Below are 16,361 nucleotides of genomic sequence, written 5' to 3'. Positions count from 1 at the left end.
TAATGGAAATCACACATCCACAATAAAGTTGTGCGTGTGATGAGATCCAGTGTTGCTGCGGTCCTACTAGTTGACAGCAGTGCTGATTACGCCTCTGCTGCAGCCTCGGCGCCTGCTGTTTTTCTTTTTTTTTTTTGGGCTGATGCTGTTGTGCCATGCTGTAGCTGATGACTCAGCCCTTTGCAGGCCCAACATTCTGATGAGCCTCTTTCATCTCACAGCAGAGCTCGCTCTAAGGACTGAGCATTAGGACGGGTAGAGAGAGCAGCAGCAGCATTTATCTGAGGGGAGGGAGGCAGACACGGCTTAATTAAGTTATGGGAAAGAACAATGAAACCTGCTGGTGCGAACGCTCCCTTCTAGCATCTGTTTGTTCATTCCCTCCTTGTATTGCTCTCTTTAATTCTCTCACTCTCCACTGTTCCTCTTTTTTCCACTGTTTAAATTGGACTCATCCATTTTCTCTCTGTATGAAGACTAATTCACACCATGCTGCTCTGTCTGTTTAGTCCCAGATTTTATACAACTCTTTATACATCACTTTTAAGAAAGGAATAAAAAGGGGTTGATGCAGAGATTTCCCTCAGTATTAAATTAGATCCGTGGGTTGATTTATGCTCTAAGGGCGTATAGAAAAAGAATGGGAATTTATTTAGCTGAGCAGAGAGTTAGAAGAAGAGTTTTAGATCTGATAAATAAAAATGATAACAAGAGAATGACTTGGAATGGTTGATTAAGCAGATTAGTGTTTGGTACACCTCTCTGAAAATCAAACACTAAACATTTTTAAAAACACTACAAGAAACCTAAAACCCAGTCATACTTATGGACAGTCTTTGTACAGCTTTGACATGCCAGCAGTGATTTTAACCATTTCAGATTCATCTTGACTTAATAGCAGTGAAAATAGATTTTATTTTTATCCTCCTTGCTGTGAGTGGTTATTAATCATTTATTTTACTACAACATGACTTGATGTGTTTAGAAAAACAGTTTTACAATAATTCCATGACTACTGATGGTATCTATTATCAAATCTATTGTCAAATGTTATCTATCTATTGTTATTGGAAACCTTTATAAAGTTAATAACATTCACATAGATCAAACTTATAAAGAAAATAAGCTTTAGCTACTAGAATCTTAATTTTTGATATTCTTAAACATCTTCTTAGGACCATTTTGATTTTCAGAGATTGCACCAGGCCAGGCATTTTTGTTTGTCATTTAACAGACCGGGTCGAATAAAATCAGTTATAATCAGTTTTTACCTGTCAATTTTTAAAATGATGACGACAAATTCAATTACATTTGTTTTTCCTTCAGCTTAATTAAAATTCAGAACAGACAATCCACATCTTGCCATCACACATCAAGTAGACAAATATATGTTTAAAATCCACAGTGACGAAAACCCACTGTCGCCTCAACTGCTACCTATAAACAATTAAATTAAATGATTGCACTTAAATTATGCCCTTCCTGTCCACCAGTAGTCCAGCTACACCAGTCTGTAACTGGGATGCTCTCTAAAACCTCTTCAACACGCTCAGCTCCCAGATAGTGAGATACGTTGAGTATGTTGTCCAGGTCAGAGGTGATTCTCAGATGAAAGTACTTTTTCAGTTTTTTGATTGATTGATAGATTTAGTTTCCTCCACAATGTACTCTGTGCATAAAATTGAAAACATCTACATGTTTGCATCAAGGGCTCAGAGGTGTGAATTGCAATTTGTCAAAATCACACATAGCATTCTGAAGTTTCCAGCAACATTTCATAAAACCATTCATCATCAGAAAATATTCAGTTAACACGACCTTTGGTGTTCCAGAGCTTACCATGATACTAAGAGTCGCCTGTTCTGCTGTTCTCCCTCATCCACAGGTGCTGCAGCCTTGTCAGGAGCGGTCACCCACACCGTTTCAACTTCAGTCATTGTGTGTGAGCTGACTGGTCAGATCTCCCACATCCTGCCGATGATAATAGCTGTTTTACTGGCCAATGCTGTAGCTCAATCTTTGCAGCCGTCGTACTACGACTCTCAAATCAGGATCAAGAAGCTGCCCTACCTCCCAGATCTGGGCTGGGGTCATCATGAGTACGTACACCGTAATATATTGATGAAGAGCCTAAAGCAAATATGCAATAGCACCTGTCTTTTAAAAAATACTCTGTACAACTACAATAAGAAACTACATTTACTTAACAGTTTACCTCTGCTTCAAATTTTCCAAACATTTTTAGAGCAGTGTAAGAGTCCTGTCAGACTGTAATCCTGCTGTCCACAGACAGGTGGAGCTGTTTTCAGTTTTCAGACTAGTACAGCATTTATTCCTCATTTTATTAATACACCCATAAAAACAGTAGCTTGAAGATGGTTTGACTTGAGGGCAATTTTTTTTTTTTGAACTTTGGTCTGATTTAATTTCAAACAATGAAGGACAGAAAACATGTATTTTTATTGAGTGCATGTAAACTTCTTGCTTCAACTGTAGCTTTACCAGTTTTTGGTGATAGATTTTCTGTATTGAGGTTCTTTTTCTTTGCAGGATTTGCTGGGTGTCCTCAGAGATACACCCGTTAAAACATTTGCACTTGGCATTTGACAGCTTTGATTGGATATCTGCAAACTGTTACATTGGAACAATAACCTAAATGTGTCATTCATAAACTAATTTGCAATAAGGGCACAACGAATGTCACTCTTAATCATTTTTGCTGGAAAAGCTTCTCTTCCCTTCGCTATACCACCACCACAATAGAATATTCTGTCTTATGTATTGTAAAATCCAGCATTTGAGTACATGTACCAGTGGGACTGGCATTGTGTCCAGGATCGGGTTATAGAAAGAAATCTTCCTCAATTTATTTATTTATTTTTTTGTTTATTTTTGTCAGTATGTGGCTCCCATGTATCAATTCTTATTAGGCCATCCTCTAAAAATTCTTCTAAAAACATTTTTATAAAGTTGCATGTGTGGGTTATAAAAAATTTAAAAGTAAACAAAGCTCTGTAAGTCTGTTTACTGACAGAGGCGTGAAATTCAAGCAATCAGATACACACATTAGCATTTATTTTTATGTTTTTTTTATTAACTTATTCTCTTTGAGTCATTATTTATATATACTTTGGTGTAAGAAGGCAGTACTGCATTCTCCATCCTGAACTGCCTCATCCATTGCAGAGCAGAGGGTCCCAAGAGGCTGCAAGAAAAACATCAGTCGAACAACTCTGCTCTGCTCCCATTGCAGTGGGAAGCTCAAATGACTGCTTTGAAACAGTGTTTGAAAATTATCCAAACATACATCTTCTAACAAGTTCAAGAGTATTTGTTCTCTACTGTATGTAAGGCACGGATCCAATTTTCCTGCATATTTTACAAAACACATCTCAATATTGACTTTGTTTTGCAGTTCTTTGAGTGATGTTATTCCCCTCGGCTGCAAAGGCAGAGCATGTTTATCTGCGCAGAACTCTTTGCACACAAGGCGACAAATTCAGTCACCCAGTTTATTCTTGAGCAAAACGGTCTTTGTTTAACAAAAGAGTCTAAATGGGATGTGACCAAAAATTTGGGTGCATCTAAGAAAAATAGATGGGTGAAACAAGTGTCAAAAGTTAGTCTCAAGCCCTACAGTATAACTCTACTCTACTTTGCTTTGCTTATGGCAAAAAAATAAATACTCTTACTATGTACCCCATGACTCTGCCTTGACAGGATAATCTGTCATCAAACATATCAGACATTATTACATAATTATTTCACAGAAAGGGTTGGAAGGTTCAAACATGAAATTATCCATTTTTGATGGAGGTACAAAGCACATGTAAAGGAACACTTATATAATGGCTGCTCTGCAACACATCCAGCATGTACATTTATCAACATTTATCTTCTAGGAAGAGAATTAGATTTTTTTTTCTTCTAGACTGCATTGCAAAGTCAGGTATTCGAATCACATACAAATTTGACTTTACACAATTTCTATATGTTCATGCATATCTTTTTCAATGGCTTCATATCATACGTTATTCAAAAAAATAACTTCTAAATGTAGAAACTACACTGCCTGGCCAAAAAAAAAGTCAGCACCAAAAAATGGTCACACTCTCTAATATTTTGTTGGACTGCCTTTAGCTTTGATTACAGCCCGCATTCGCTGTGGCATTGTTTCAATAAGCTTCTGCAGTGTCACAAGATTTATTCCCATCCAGTGTTGCATTAATCTTTCACCAAGATCTTGTATTGACGATGGGAGAGTCTGACCACTGTGCAAAGCCTTCTCCAGCACATCCCAAATATTCTCAATGGGGTTAAGGTCTGGACTCTGTGGTGGCCAATCCATGTGTGAAAAAGATGTCTCATGCTCCCTGAACCACTCTTTCACAATGTGAGCCCGATGAATCCTGGCATTGTCATCTTGGAATATGCCCGTTCCATTTGGGAAGACAAAATCCATTGATGAAATAACCTAGTTATTCAGTATATTCAGGTAGTCAGCTGACCTCATTCTTTGGGCACACAATGTTGCTGAACCTAGACCTGACCAACTGCAGCAACCCCAGATCATAGCACTGCCCCCACAGGCTTGTATAGTAGGCACTAGTCATGATGGGTGCATCACTTCACCTGCCTCTCTTCTTACCCTGATGCGCCCATCACTCTGGAACAGGGTAAATCTGGACTCATCAGACCACATGACCCTCTTCCATTCCTCCAGAGTCCAATCTTTATGCTCCCTAGCAAACTGAAGCCTTTTTTTCTGGTTAACCTTACTGATTAGAGGTTTTCTTACGGCTACACAGCTGTTCAATCCCAACCCCTTGAGTTCCCTTCGCATTGTGCGTGTGGAAATGCTTTTGCGTTCACAATTAAACATACTCCTGAGTTCTGCTGTTGTTTTTCTTCGATTTGATTTGACCAAACGTTTAAGTAATCGCCGATCACGATCATTCAGGATTTTTTTTCCGACCACATTTCTTCCTGGAAGACGATGGTTCCCTACCATCCTTCCAGTTTTTAATGATGCTTTGGACAGTTCTTAACCCAATTCTAGTAGTTTCTGCAATCTCCTTAGATATTTTCTCTGCTTGATGCATGCCAATGATTTGACCCTTCTTAAACAGACTAACGTCTTTTCCACGACCACAGGATGTGTCTTTTGCCATGGTTGTTTAAGAAATGAGGAGTTACTCATTACATCAGCTGGGGTTAAATAACTCGTTGCCAGCTGAAAGATAATCGCCTATGCAGTACTTATCCAATAGGAGGCTTGTACCTATTTGCTTAGTTAAATCCAGGTGGCGACTTTTTTTTTGGCCAGGCAGTGTATTACATAACCTTTCTCATCACAGCTCACTTGTCACCTCTGCTTTTCTAAACACTTTTTCCACCTCACCTCAGTGTGAAACCTGAGCGTTGCTGCACCTTGTTGTCGTCGATTAGGCCATGTATAACTTGTCACTGCAAAAACGGAAAAGTTACAGAGTATTCATTTAATCAGGATTCCAAGGTGTCAGTCTTATTTAGCAGCAGTTGTTGTTATTGGGGAAACCAAATGGAGCAACCTTTCAGGTTAGACAGTTTATACATAATGCAGGATATCTGATCAGATTCTATTCCCAGCTATTACATGGAAACTTGGTTGAATTAAGAGGAAAATCAATTAGATATCTTCCACCTTTGACACCTCAAGGGAAATTTACCTTGGCAGCTGCTGTGGCCAGTTCAGAGGCAAGCACTTACATTATTCTCTCTCATCCACATGCAAATTAAAACGCTTTCAGCAAGCACAGTGCAAAGAGGAAACTTTCTTTAAGGCCTTTTTCATATTTGGGATGATACGGTTGACTGTTGCTAGAAGAACCATTTCGCTTTTTTTAAAAAAAGGAGACAAAATTGTTTGTTTTTTTTCATTTTTTAGTCCTAGCATTAAGAAGTGAATTCTGAAATGTTTATGTGAAAAGTTTACTGTGTAAAATGTTCATTTTTACATAGTTAGCAGAAATATCTTCTAATTCAAGATCTTCTAATGTTTGTGATATTTATATTTATTGCAAAATGACACAATACAATACATATCTGACCAATTATGTCTCTCATTAATGTGACTTTGGTTTAGTTATTCTAAGTGACCTAAAACAAGAGATGTTTGGCCCAATTTAGCTTCAGACAATAAGAACAAAAAGCTGCATGTGTGTTTTTCTTCATCTTACATCTGAAGATGAACTATACATACATAATTCATAGTGAACATGCTTCTGAAATAGTGAAAATACAAATAATTCAGGAAACTAATTTAAACCTGGTGTTTTTTTTATAGTTTTAAAACTATAGTCATTTGCTCTGTTTAGGGGTTTTGTTCTTTGACAATACACACTGTAATTTTACTTGCAGTTATTTTCTTCTTCCTATGCTCTAATATACAGAAGTTTATTGATAGGTTTCCTTCATCTTCCTAAGAGGCCTCCTGGACTAGAGTTGTACATTATATGTATTGAATTGGAGCATGGAAAGCATGGCCATCAATTTAGTTTTTTTACATCTGAGGAAAGGTCAGCACAGCGAGTTGTCACCGGTTGAAAAAGTGGAGGTTTGGCCGCAGTCTGTGTCTTGGCACGGCTGACGGTCTTGGCAGCGGAAGCCATTAGGCGAAGGCTGTCGTGTTTGCAGTTCTTGGCCGGCTCCAGCAGGAAGAAAAATCTGAGTGTATCTAACTGGTGTATTGAGGCGTGTGATTCTGCTGAGCTGAGAAATGCTCGTGCAGTGTCACCCAGCTTCACCTGAAGTACATACTCTGTGGTAACAACCAAAAGATGTGTTGACACTGTGACTTTTTATTGTGTTGACCAGTCAGCTGAAAGGCTGTGCAGTCATCATATCTGTAAGGGCAATAATTTAGAAATATTATGACGTTTGTGTAGTATAAACTTTTAAACATGAGTGTTGATACATTTTCAGCCAATGAATAGAATACGGTTTCAGCTGTCTTCTTCCTTTGACCTCATCTCAATGAAACAATAGACATTTCTTTTTTACACCTTGTACATTTCGTTTACTCTTCTTTTCTTCCATGCTTGTCTCAGGAAATACAACATCCGTGTGGAGGACATTATGGAGAGGGATGTACGGTACATCACACTCAACTGCTGCTACAGAGACCTACACAGCGTCCTGATGTTGGGACATCTCAAGACTCTGGCTTTAGTGGAATCTGCTGGTGAGTAAAAAAAATCTATATAACACGAGATATGTGTAAATAACCTGTTTCTTGTGGAAACACTGAAAGATACAGTGAGGGTTCATTTGTAGCTGAAGGTAGTTTATCTCCATACAAGAAACCATTTGGTCCCTCATCTAATTTCTCTGCTCATATTTTCCTTTGGCAGAAACAAATAAAATGAAAACAAGTTAAAATCTTGATTTGCCAGTTAAAATGTTGGGATTTAGTGCACCCATGCTGCTACATGTTTATTGTTAATTGGTAAACCCAACCCCAAATTAAACAAATATGTCAGGTCTTGCAGTTTAAAGTAATCAAAGTGTCTGTAAAAAATATTCAACCCCTTGGGTGTTTGGATGATCATGATTGATAAAGTATTCACAAGGAGTGAATACAAATGATAAGATGAGGATTTCAGTTTTGGAAAAAAACATTCTGTTATTAAAAAGATTAAAATTCTTATACTATTAGCAAGTAAGATTATATGAATCACTATTACATTGCAGTGCAATGATATTTGACCATGTTTTTATGAGAAATTCTTGGAAGAAATGGTGCCAAAACTGCCACTTCTGTTCCTGGCAGGTTTATGTTTTTGTAGTTAATCAGCCTGTCAGTGACCTACAGCTCCAACCTCATCGACCTTTGTTCCACACATTAGCTCAGCACACATCTGTTTTTAAGGGGCTAAATAACATCTTAAAAAGGTTTTGCAAATCAGAATCTGTGATACAGTGTCTCTAACGTTTGGGATATCTTTGTTCAGTGTTGCCAATTTTGTACTCCTGGTTTGCCCTCCAGCTGGCATTAAATTCACAATTTCTGCAATCCCAGTGCTGTCCTCATCAAAGTGACTGATTGATAGAAAAAAAACCTGCCTGGGCACAGCTTGCTGATGGCCTTAGTCACCTCATTAAAGTGCAAATTGGGTATTTCAACACTGTTTCAATTATACGGTGGTACAGGAACAATTAGCTGCGGCATTTAACCAAACACCTAATCTGCACGCACCGTCACAAAGGCAGTTACTTAAAGCCGCCAACACATGCACACTAATTATTGGACATTTGCTGCCTTCTGGGCACTTGTTATGCAACTATGCAGACTTCTCTGCAGTACATTTGTTTGTTTGGAAGTTGCAGCCCCCTTCTCTCAGTTCTTACCTAAATCTCTTTCTACTATCTCTGTTTTTCCTCCTTTGCTTTCTCTTTTCTTTCTGTTGCACTCTTCTAATAAACCACCTTATACTTTTTTTTTTATCCTCCTTGGTTTTTGTATCGCTCTTGCTCTCACCCCATGCATCTTTGTCTCCTAACCCAGAGTCAATGATCCTGTTGGGCTCCATAGAGCGTGCCCAGCTGCAGTCGCTGCTCTCCCAACAGCTCAGTCGCAGCAGACGGATGGAATACATCAGGGAACGAGCTGCAGCAGAGAAAAAATGCCTGTCTGATGTGTCAAACAGCGATAGTGAGGATGGGCGCCAGCGGGCCAGCCAGGAGGTCCGCTTGCAGGTTAGAGGTCCTTATTGACAAGTGGAATACGTCTAAAGACAATGTGTAGAGAATTTATCAAGAGAATTTATCAGTCAATTAAATCATTTGTATTAGATTCTTTGTGAAACAATTTCATATTTCTTTTTTGTTTCACTTAAGAAGAGCTTTGGGAGTTGATTTTTACAGGGCAATATCTTCATTACATATTCAGTGCATCTAATAAATACTTCATTGCTGGTTGTGTGAAGTTGCAACCAAAATTGTTAACAACACAAAATAACGCATTAATAAAATAGTTTACAGATGCAAATATGAAAAGCTTTACTTTGATGTCCATAACTAAAATCCATTCCCCATAGAAACCACCTGATTACTAAATGGACACCATTACGTTTGTGATAATATAAATCCAGTTCTTTGATGAAGCCTTGAAATGTTTGTTGGAGAAGATCAGAAAGCAGACGTCATCATAAAGACCAAAGAACACAGTAGAAAGGTCAAGGAGATAGTTGACCTGAAAACATCTTGTTTTATATTTTTAAACTAGCAGGCCAGACAAGGAGAGCATTAGTAATTACAAAAAGCTTAAAAGTCCATGGAAGCTCTAGGAGATGCAGAAGTCTATTGACAGGACAATTATTAGTTATACATTACAAATATGTTCCATGGAAGAGAGACATGTAAAAAATAATTGCTGAAACAAGCCAGGTCATTTAGAGTTTGCCACAAGCCCTGCAGAAGATGTAGCAAACCTTTGAGAAAGATGCTCCACTCAGATGAAACGGAAATTAAACATTTTGGTCCTACAAAACGGTATGCAACATAAGAAAACTAGAACTGCACATCACCCCTGAAAACAGTGTGCCCCCACAATGTGAAACATGCTGTGAGGACACTTTTATTCAGCAGTGACAGAAAAGTTGGTTACCATTAATGTGAAATGCGATGGAACTAAATGCAAGATGATGGTGAAAGAAAACCATGTTATTTCTCATTTCTCAGTTGTTTCAATTGCTTTGAAATGAAAGTAAAACATGTAAAGCCAAAAAGCTTAGAACTAGGAGTTTGCTTATTTACTCTAGAATAAGATGAGATAATGCAATTTTTAAGGCAATGGACTACTTATGATGTAAGCATTCACCTAGAGACAAAGTATAAAGTCTTTCAGGATTACTATATTTTAAGTCATCAACAATCTGCACACACCCATGTTTAAAAGATAACTCTGGTCCTAATGGATTCAGCAATTAGAAGTTTATTTGTTTACTCTGCAACGCTTGGTGTCCCACCAATATTACCCACATAATGCAGCTAATCAGAGAAACACTTCTGTCTTTCAGTGGAACTCAGAAGATTTTGTTGAGTAATGAATTGAGTTAGAGGGAGACAGACACACAAGTGTAACTATCTTAAATAATGAAACTGGAAACTTTAAAAATGTCATTAACAATGAATATTCTAACTATTTTTTCACATAAGCAATCACTTCTTTATGGCTGTAACTAGATGCTTTCCTCACTTTCTGAGCATCAATAATATAGCTGAGCAAAAATGTCTTCTGGTCATGAAAATGGCTGAAAGAAAACCCACTGCAGTCATGAAATTTTAAATCAAAGCCAACCCCACATTCAGCCTCTGAACTTTATTCCTCCTGCTGGCCTCTTGTGTCTTTGTATGCATTTTCTTTTTTGTCTTGCCTCCTTCACTCCCTTGATTTGTTTCCATCTCCTCACTCTGCTGAAAGCACATTCATTTATCTAATGGGTCCGATGTTAGTGAGAGTGATGGAGCGTTAAGGGAAGATTAGGTGGTTTAGATTTCATCTTTGTGTTTGTGCTTAGATTTCTACTGAGGAGTCCACCGTCAGTCCAACTCGTCCAGCTAGTCAGAAGCCTCTGAAACCTGCACTGAAAAGACCGTCTGTTGTGGAGAGACCCACTGAGCTTCCCACAAGTAAGTAATTATTTAATCCAAGTAATACTTGAAGACTTCTGAGTGACTGAACGTAAATGGCTTAAACACTACTCTAGCTTCACTATCAAATCTATAAAAAATGACTGTCATTCAACCTTGAAACATGCAAAGGAGACATTCTTTTCAGAAATCAATAGCAAAAACATCAACAATCCTTGTGCCTTATTTGCTAGAGTTGATAGGTTGACAAACCCTCCTGTGACTGAACTCTATATGAGTCTGCAATGACTTTGTCAACTTCCTTACAGAGAAAATAAAAAATAGATGGTTAAAATGCACATTAACATCAATTTCACTTCTATTCCTATTCCAAAAAATGAGAAATGCAGAGAAAATGACTAAATTTCACCAACTCAGCCACAAAAACCTAGAAGAAATTAAAAATCAATTAAGCTCTTCCTCCTAACAGCTTTCCTTAAGAAAGTACTGCCTGTCATTGCATCTGCTCTGATTCAAATGGTAAACTCATCCCTCTCATCAGGTGTTTTCGCCCAGGCTTTAAAAACGGCAGTTATCAAACCACTGATAAAAAAAAACAATCTGGAAAAATCCCTACTGCAAAATCACAGGTCAATTTTCAACCTTCCATTCATCAGCAAAATTATTGAAAAAGCTGTATTTCAAACTCTTAAATAGTTTAACAATGAGCCCCCATTTGTCTTTCAGTTTGGTTTCTCTGCTCACCACAGTACTGAGACTGCCCTAGTCAAAGTGTGCAGTGACATAAATTCAGACTGTGGAAGAACCACAGTGCTGGTTCTGTTGACTTTATTAGGAAGGCGACTGGCAAATTGGGTTGGACTCTGGTACAGTAGTCAGTTGGTTCTTTGTGACTTAAAGACTTCTCATCAAACATGCTAACACTCTCTAATAAGCCTAAAAAAGTTTTTAATTACTGAATGCTGAAGTTGGCTTCCGAACCTTCTTCCTATCGATGCTAAATCTCTCACTTTGTAAACACAAAGTATTTTTGTTGTGTTGTAGTGTTGTGAAGCCATAGATGTATATCACTCATGTTTTTCTATACCTTCATCAGGCAAAAGTTGAGCCAAATCTGATGTTGAAGTATTTTTCCTCATTGGAGAGAGAGGAGCTCAGCAGTCTAGGAGACTCTCAATAAAGAGAAGCTACTCTGTCACATTCTAGGAAAGGTGCTCCAAACATGTCACAATGGGAGACGGGCTGTGACTGACATGGAACCAGCTGGAGACATTATGTCTCTCAGTTTGTTTGGGAACACCTTTAGGTCATTTTAGGTCACAGCTAGGAAGAGCTGGCTGAGGAAGAAAGCTTTGGAGAGATTTAGTGCAGACTACTGTCAGAACAATTAAATCATGAATAGTGAGAACATTAGCAGTTTGAATAGTTATCTACTGATCAAACAATCTCAAGCAATGATTGTGAATGTTTCTAATTTCCACTTGCAGGCCCACAGGACCATTCCGGCATAGCGTTGAAGAGCCTGTTCTGCTCCAGTCCAGACGTAGAAGCTCTAGAGGTGAGAAAACCATGACCTTGAATGCAGCCAATCAACAGGAGCACAGACACAACACACACACACGGTGACTCACATCCTGCCGTTCACGCATTCAGTGCACCCACACAGTCCTATCCTATCTCTCACATACAGTCCTTCACGCTTTACAGTACAGTACCTCCCACTCTTTCACACACGCATATTCAGAAGACACTCACACACAATCTTAGGTGGCTTCCATTTAAAATCTTTCGCTTTGTCTCAGCCTTGTGTCCTGCCACACTTTATTTTATCCTGCAAATGGATTGTTTTGCTACATTGAAGTTTTGTCATGTCAGTGTTTTCCAGAGGCTTTTAAAAAAATATTAATGTATTTGCAAAGTCAAAGTGACGTTCCACTTTAAAAATTATGTAGCTTTATGTTATTAAAGCTAAAGTTTAATCAGCAATACTTTTATAACAAATTTATTTGAGATCATGATTTCTTATTTAATATCAAGTTGTCATAACAAAGACATTTTGAATAATGTCAACTTTGTATTAAAAGTGTCATGATTTACCGAATAACACCTTATGACAACAATCATAAATATTCATGAAGACTTACTCATGTTCATGACAGCTGTTATGTTATGTTATGACAGTGTCATAACATAACATAACATAACGGTCTTATTCACAACCCGTCAAATAAAGTGTTACCGGATGCACTTCAACAATTTCAAAGTAAAGTTAGCCCATGAGGCGTTTGTGTAACATCAATTTATTTTTTATTTTTTTCATTTTAGTTTTTAAAACTAAGATGATCTCTGGTTGTTTTGAAATCATTTGGGAGGCTTTAGAATAGGAACATAAATTTCAGTGGTAATATTTGTTAGAAGGATGCAATGATGCATTTCCTAATAGCCTATTTTATAAAGATTTACTGCCTGAACATTTGTCTTTAATGGTTCCATGTTTTGACAGTGAGATTTTGTAAATTGCACTGTTGACTTTTTAATTTTTATGGAAGCACCTACTTCACAAGGTTAAGCTGCACCTCCATCTTAATATTAACATAATACCCAGTACCAGTGTGTTCATTTTGAGCTTCAAACGTGTTTTATTTAAGCTGCTGGTGGTTGGAAATCATCAAAGAAAAAAATAATGATACATATATCAGAAAAAATGTAGGTAATTCTCTGCATCTTCTAACTACATTTTTAAGAAACCTTTTCCTTGGAGAGATTTAGTGCATACTACTGTCAGAACAATTAAATCATTAATAGTGAGGAGAACATTAGCTGTTTGAATAGTTATCTACTGATCAAACAATCTCAAGCAATGATTGTGAATGTTTCTATTTTCCACTTGCAGGCCCACAGGACCATTCCGTGGGCCTGCAAGAATAATCTTTTATTCTGTAATCAGAATAAAAGATTACATCCTTCTTCTGACAGAATTACAGTTCAGATAATGTTAGTGTAACTCTATTAGAAGTATTATTGATTTGGACTTGAAGCACTGAAAGGGCTCCATCAGCCCAATTATTGAAGTCTGTACAAAATTTTAATCATTCTGCAGCGCTGGGATGTCATGTCATTACTCATGCATCGCCTCAGGCTATGTGTGTATAGGTGTGTGTAAAACCAAAGTGTGCTGCTGATAAATGACACTGATCAGTTTTGTTGACAGGGAAAGGAAAACCACTGACAGTATTGTGTGCTTCAACCATGCATCCCATCAAGCTGTGTGAGTCCAGAACCATATCCAGGTCTGCTCCATAAAGATATTTTAACGTTGTATGACCACACAAGCCTAAATTAGACCTACCTTAAAGGATTACTTTAGATATTTTAGAGTAAGGTTCTTTGAAGTTATAATCAGTAATAACTCCCTGCAGTAAAAGAAAAAGATGTCATATCACTAGGAAAAGTGAACTGAAGGTCACAGATGAATAAGCCTCCAATTAGCATCACTGCCGAGCTACTCTGTTTTAGTGAAATTGGAATCCCAGTATTGATTCACCAGAACATGTTGAGATACTTTTTAGAAAATTACATACTTAGTCAAGCTTGTTTGTAGGGAGGGCACCATGGGACATCTGTAAGTCATTTCCATGGCACTTGGGGCTTGGTTACAGTCAAGAGAAAAATCACCATCGCTGCAGCCCCTGATGACAGCATGCTACAATATTTGGTTAAAGCCAGAGCAGCACCAGGTCACCAATTCGCACAACTTCCACATACCACGGGTTGGAGTTTATTCACAGACTGGAAAGATTGGCTTTAATTTGAAATGTTCAGACTATATTACATTATTTTTTAAACACAGTAATTGCCATAACCTTGGGAGGCCAATTTCCGCAAGGCAATTTTACTTGACGTCAGATTTTCAAGTCTGTCAATATTTATTTATGTTTATTAATTGATGGACAGCAGTCAATCTGGGTCATCTGCTGCTGCCAATTATAATTTTAATCATTGATTGAAGGGTACACTTGTGAAGCTGCCTAAACACAGCCTAAACACCCAGTCTGTGCTTAGGCAGATGGAGCAGGAGTTAGACCAAGGAATCTTTTTGGGTGTTAAGGGAACCAAGGAGCATGTTAGTCATTTCTGTCTTTCAGAAAGAACTGTTCGTGGAATCATTTCAGGTTTTGTATCCCTGCAGCAGATGGTAGATCAACTTATGGCTTCAACTCTGACCCTTCAGCAGCTCTATTCTCAGTTCTTCTGCCATTCCTTGATTTGTGCTCCCCATTGCACATTTTTGTCATGCTTGACGACTTTTTCGAGACCCTCCTCCAGTTTTTTGTTGTGCCGTCATCTTGCCCACAGCGCCCGCCTGCCCTTCATTGCTCTATTGTGACTGTGAAATATTAATGCAGGGCAGATGACATCAGGAGCCTGTTGCACAGATTGATGTTTCCTTTCTTGCTGTTTTCTCTCATTATTCTTCTCCCACTCTTGCGTCCCTCGTGCTTTATTTATAATCGCTTGTGGGCTCGTATTTTTCCTTTTTGTTCATTTTTGTTTTTCCTGACAATTTCCATCTTTCGCTTTATCCATCTTTTTGTTGAGTTTATGTGAGTTATTGAGGAATATTTGTGCCAAAAATTGCCATCAGAAGACTGAGTACTTTCGTAAGGGGCTGTAAAAACGATTACAGTTGTGTTGGTTCAATTTTTCAATGTTTCTGTAAAATAAAAACAAATGAAACCAGTGGCTCAAATACACAAATTGTAGAAATGATTCTACATAATTTTAATAAAATGGAGAGTGTGGGATTCCAAAACTGGTTTGACATGTTTATCCAACGTTGGATTCTCGAGTTATGAAAAATTACTCGACAACTCAACAATTATCTCTGAAACAGAGACACAATAAACAAAGTTCCCGCGACATCTCTAGCCTTCAACCCCTAAGCTTGATTATATACATCTCCGTATTTTGCATCCGGCTTCACAAACTTGAGGGCGTTCCACTAAAAAAGCAGTTTGAAAAGTGAGTCCAAGCTTCTTTCTTGCTCTACTTTACAACTCTGCTGCCATTTGTTTTTGTTTAGTCAGCATAGAAATAAAAAATTGATGGTCTTGGCTCACTAAAACTGATTACAGCAGCTGTTTATAACCATACATTTGGCCTAATTAGAATGCAAATGTTTGCAAAGTGGAAGTTTACTGACTAACAAAGTGAAAAAGCTTGTTCTATGCATTTTGTTCTATGCATTCTCTATGCAAACCAGCCGAGCTGTTTGTGGAGAATAAACCAGAATGTTACAATTAAAGCAGCTTTGCACTGCTTTTTTGGCACCCCTTTCTGACCCAAAGGATGCAGCGCAAAAACCTCCCAGATGACTGAAAAAAATGCTATTGTGACTTAAGCTCAGGAGTGTGTTGATACTAGTACTTTAGCTGCAACATGGCAGAAAAGACAAACCCTGCAGAGGATGGTGAGAGGAGATTTATAGCAGATTTCTGTTTCAGCAAGGTTGCAGGAACTGCTGAGATTTTTTTCACTTATTTTTATATTATCTAGTTTGTATTGGTGATTGCAGAGAAACATCTAATTTTGTTATCAATCTGGCACAATGAAATGCTTGATTGATTTGATTTAAGTTCATGTTTGTATTTCTGCGTTGTTCCACTTTGTACGACTCGGGTCATCAAAGTCGAACGTTACTGGTGCCTGAGTGGATCTTAATGGAAGCA

General features: G+C 37.9%; 1 protein-coding gene across 2 annotated transcripts in view; it reads left to right on the top strand.

Annotated features, from left to right (window-relative positions):
* Nucleotides 1-16,361, top strand: part of LOC102223731 (chloride channel protein 2) — a 90,871-nt gene that overhangs the window by 57,735 nt on the left and 16,775 nt on the right. For both annotated transcript variants that reach the window (XM_023350704.1, XM_023350703.1), the window contains 5 exons: nt 1,886-2,099; nt 7,089-7,222; nt 8,546-8,736; nt 10,560-10,671; nt 12,120-12,190. In XM_023350704.1, coding sequence (XP_023206472.1) covers nt 1,886-2,099; nt 7,089-7,222; nt 8,546-8,736; nt 10,560-10,671; nt 12,120-12,190 — 722 coding nt within the window. The remainder of the gene's footprint in view (nt 1-1,885; nt 2,100-7,088; nt 7,223-8,545; nt 8,737-10,559; nt 10,672-12,119; nt 12,191-16,361) is intronic.

The sequence above is a fragment of the Xiphophorus maculatus genome, chromosome 18 (genome assembly GCF_002775205.1).
Source record: "Xiphophorus maculatus strain JP 163 A chromosome 18, X_maculatus-5.0-male, whole genome shotgun sequence".
NCBI classification, from domain to species: domain Eukaryota; kingdom Metazoa; phylum Chordata; class Actinopteri; order Cyprinodontiformes; family Poeciliidae; genus Xiphophorus; species Xiphophorus maculatus.
This window is presented reverse-complemented; position numbering and strand designations above follow the sequence as displayed.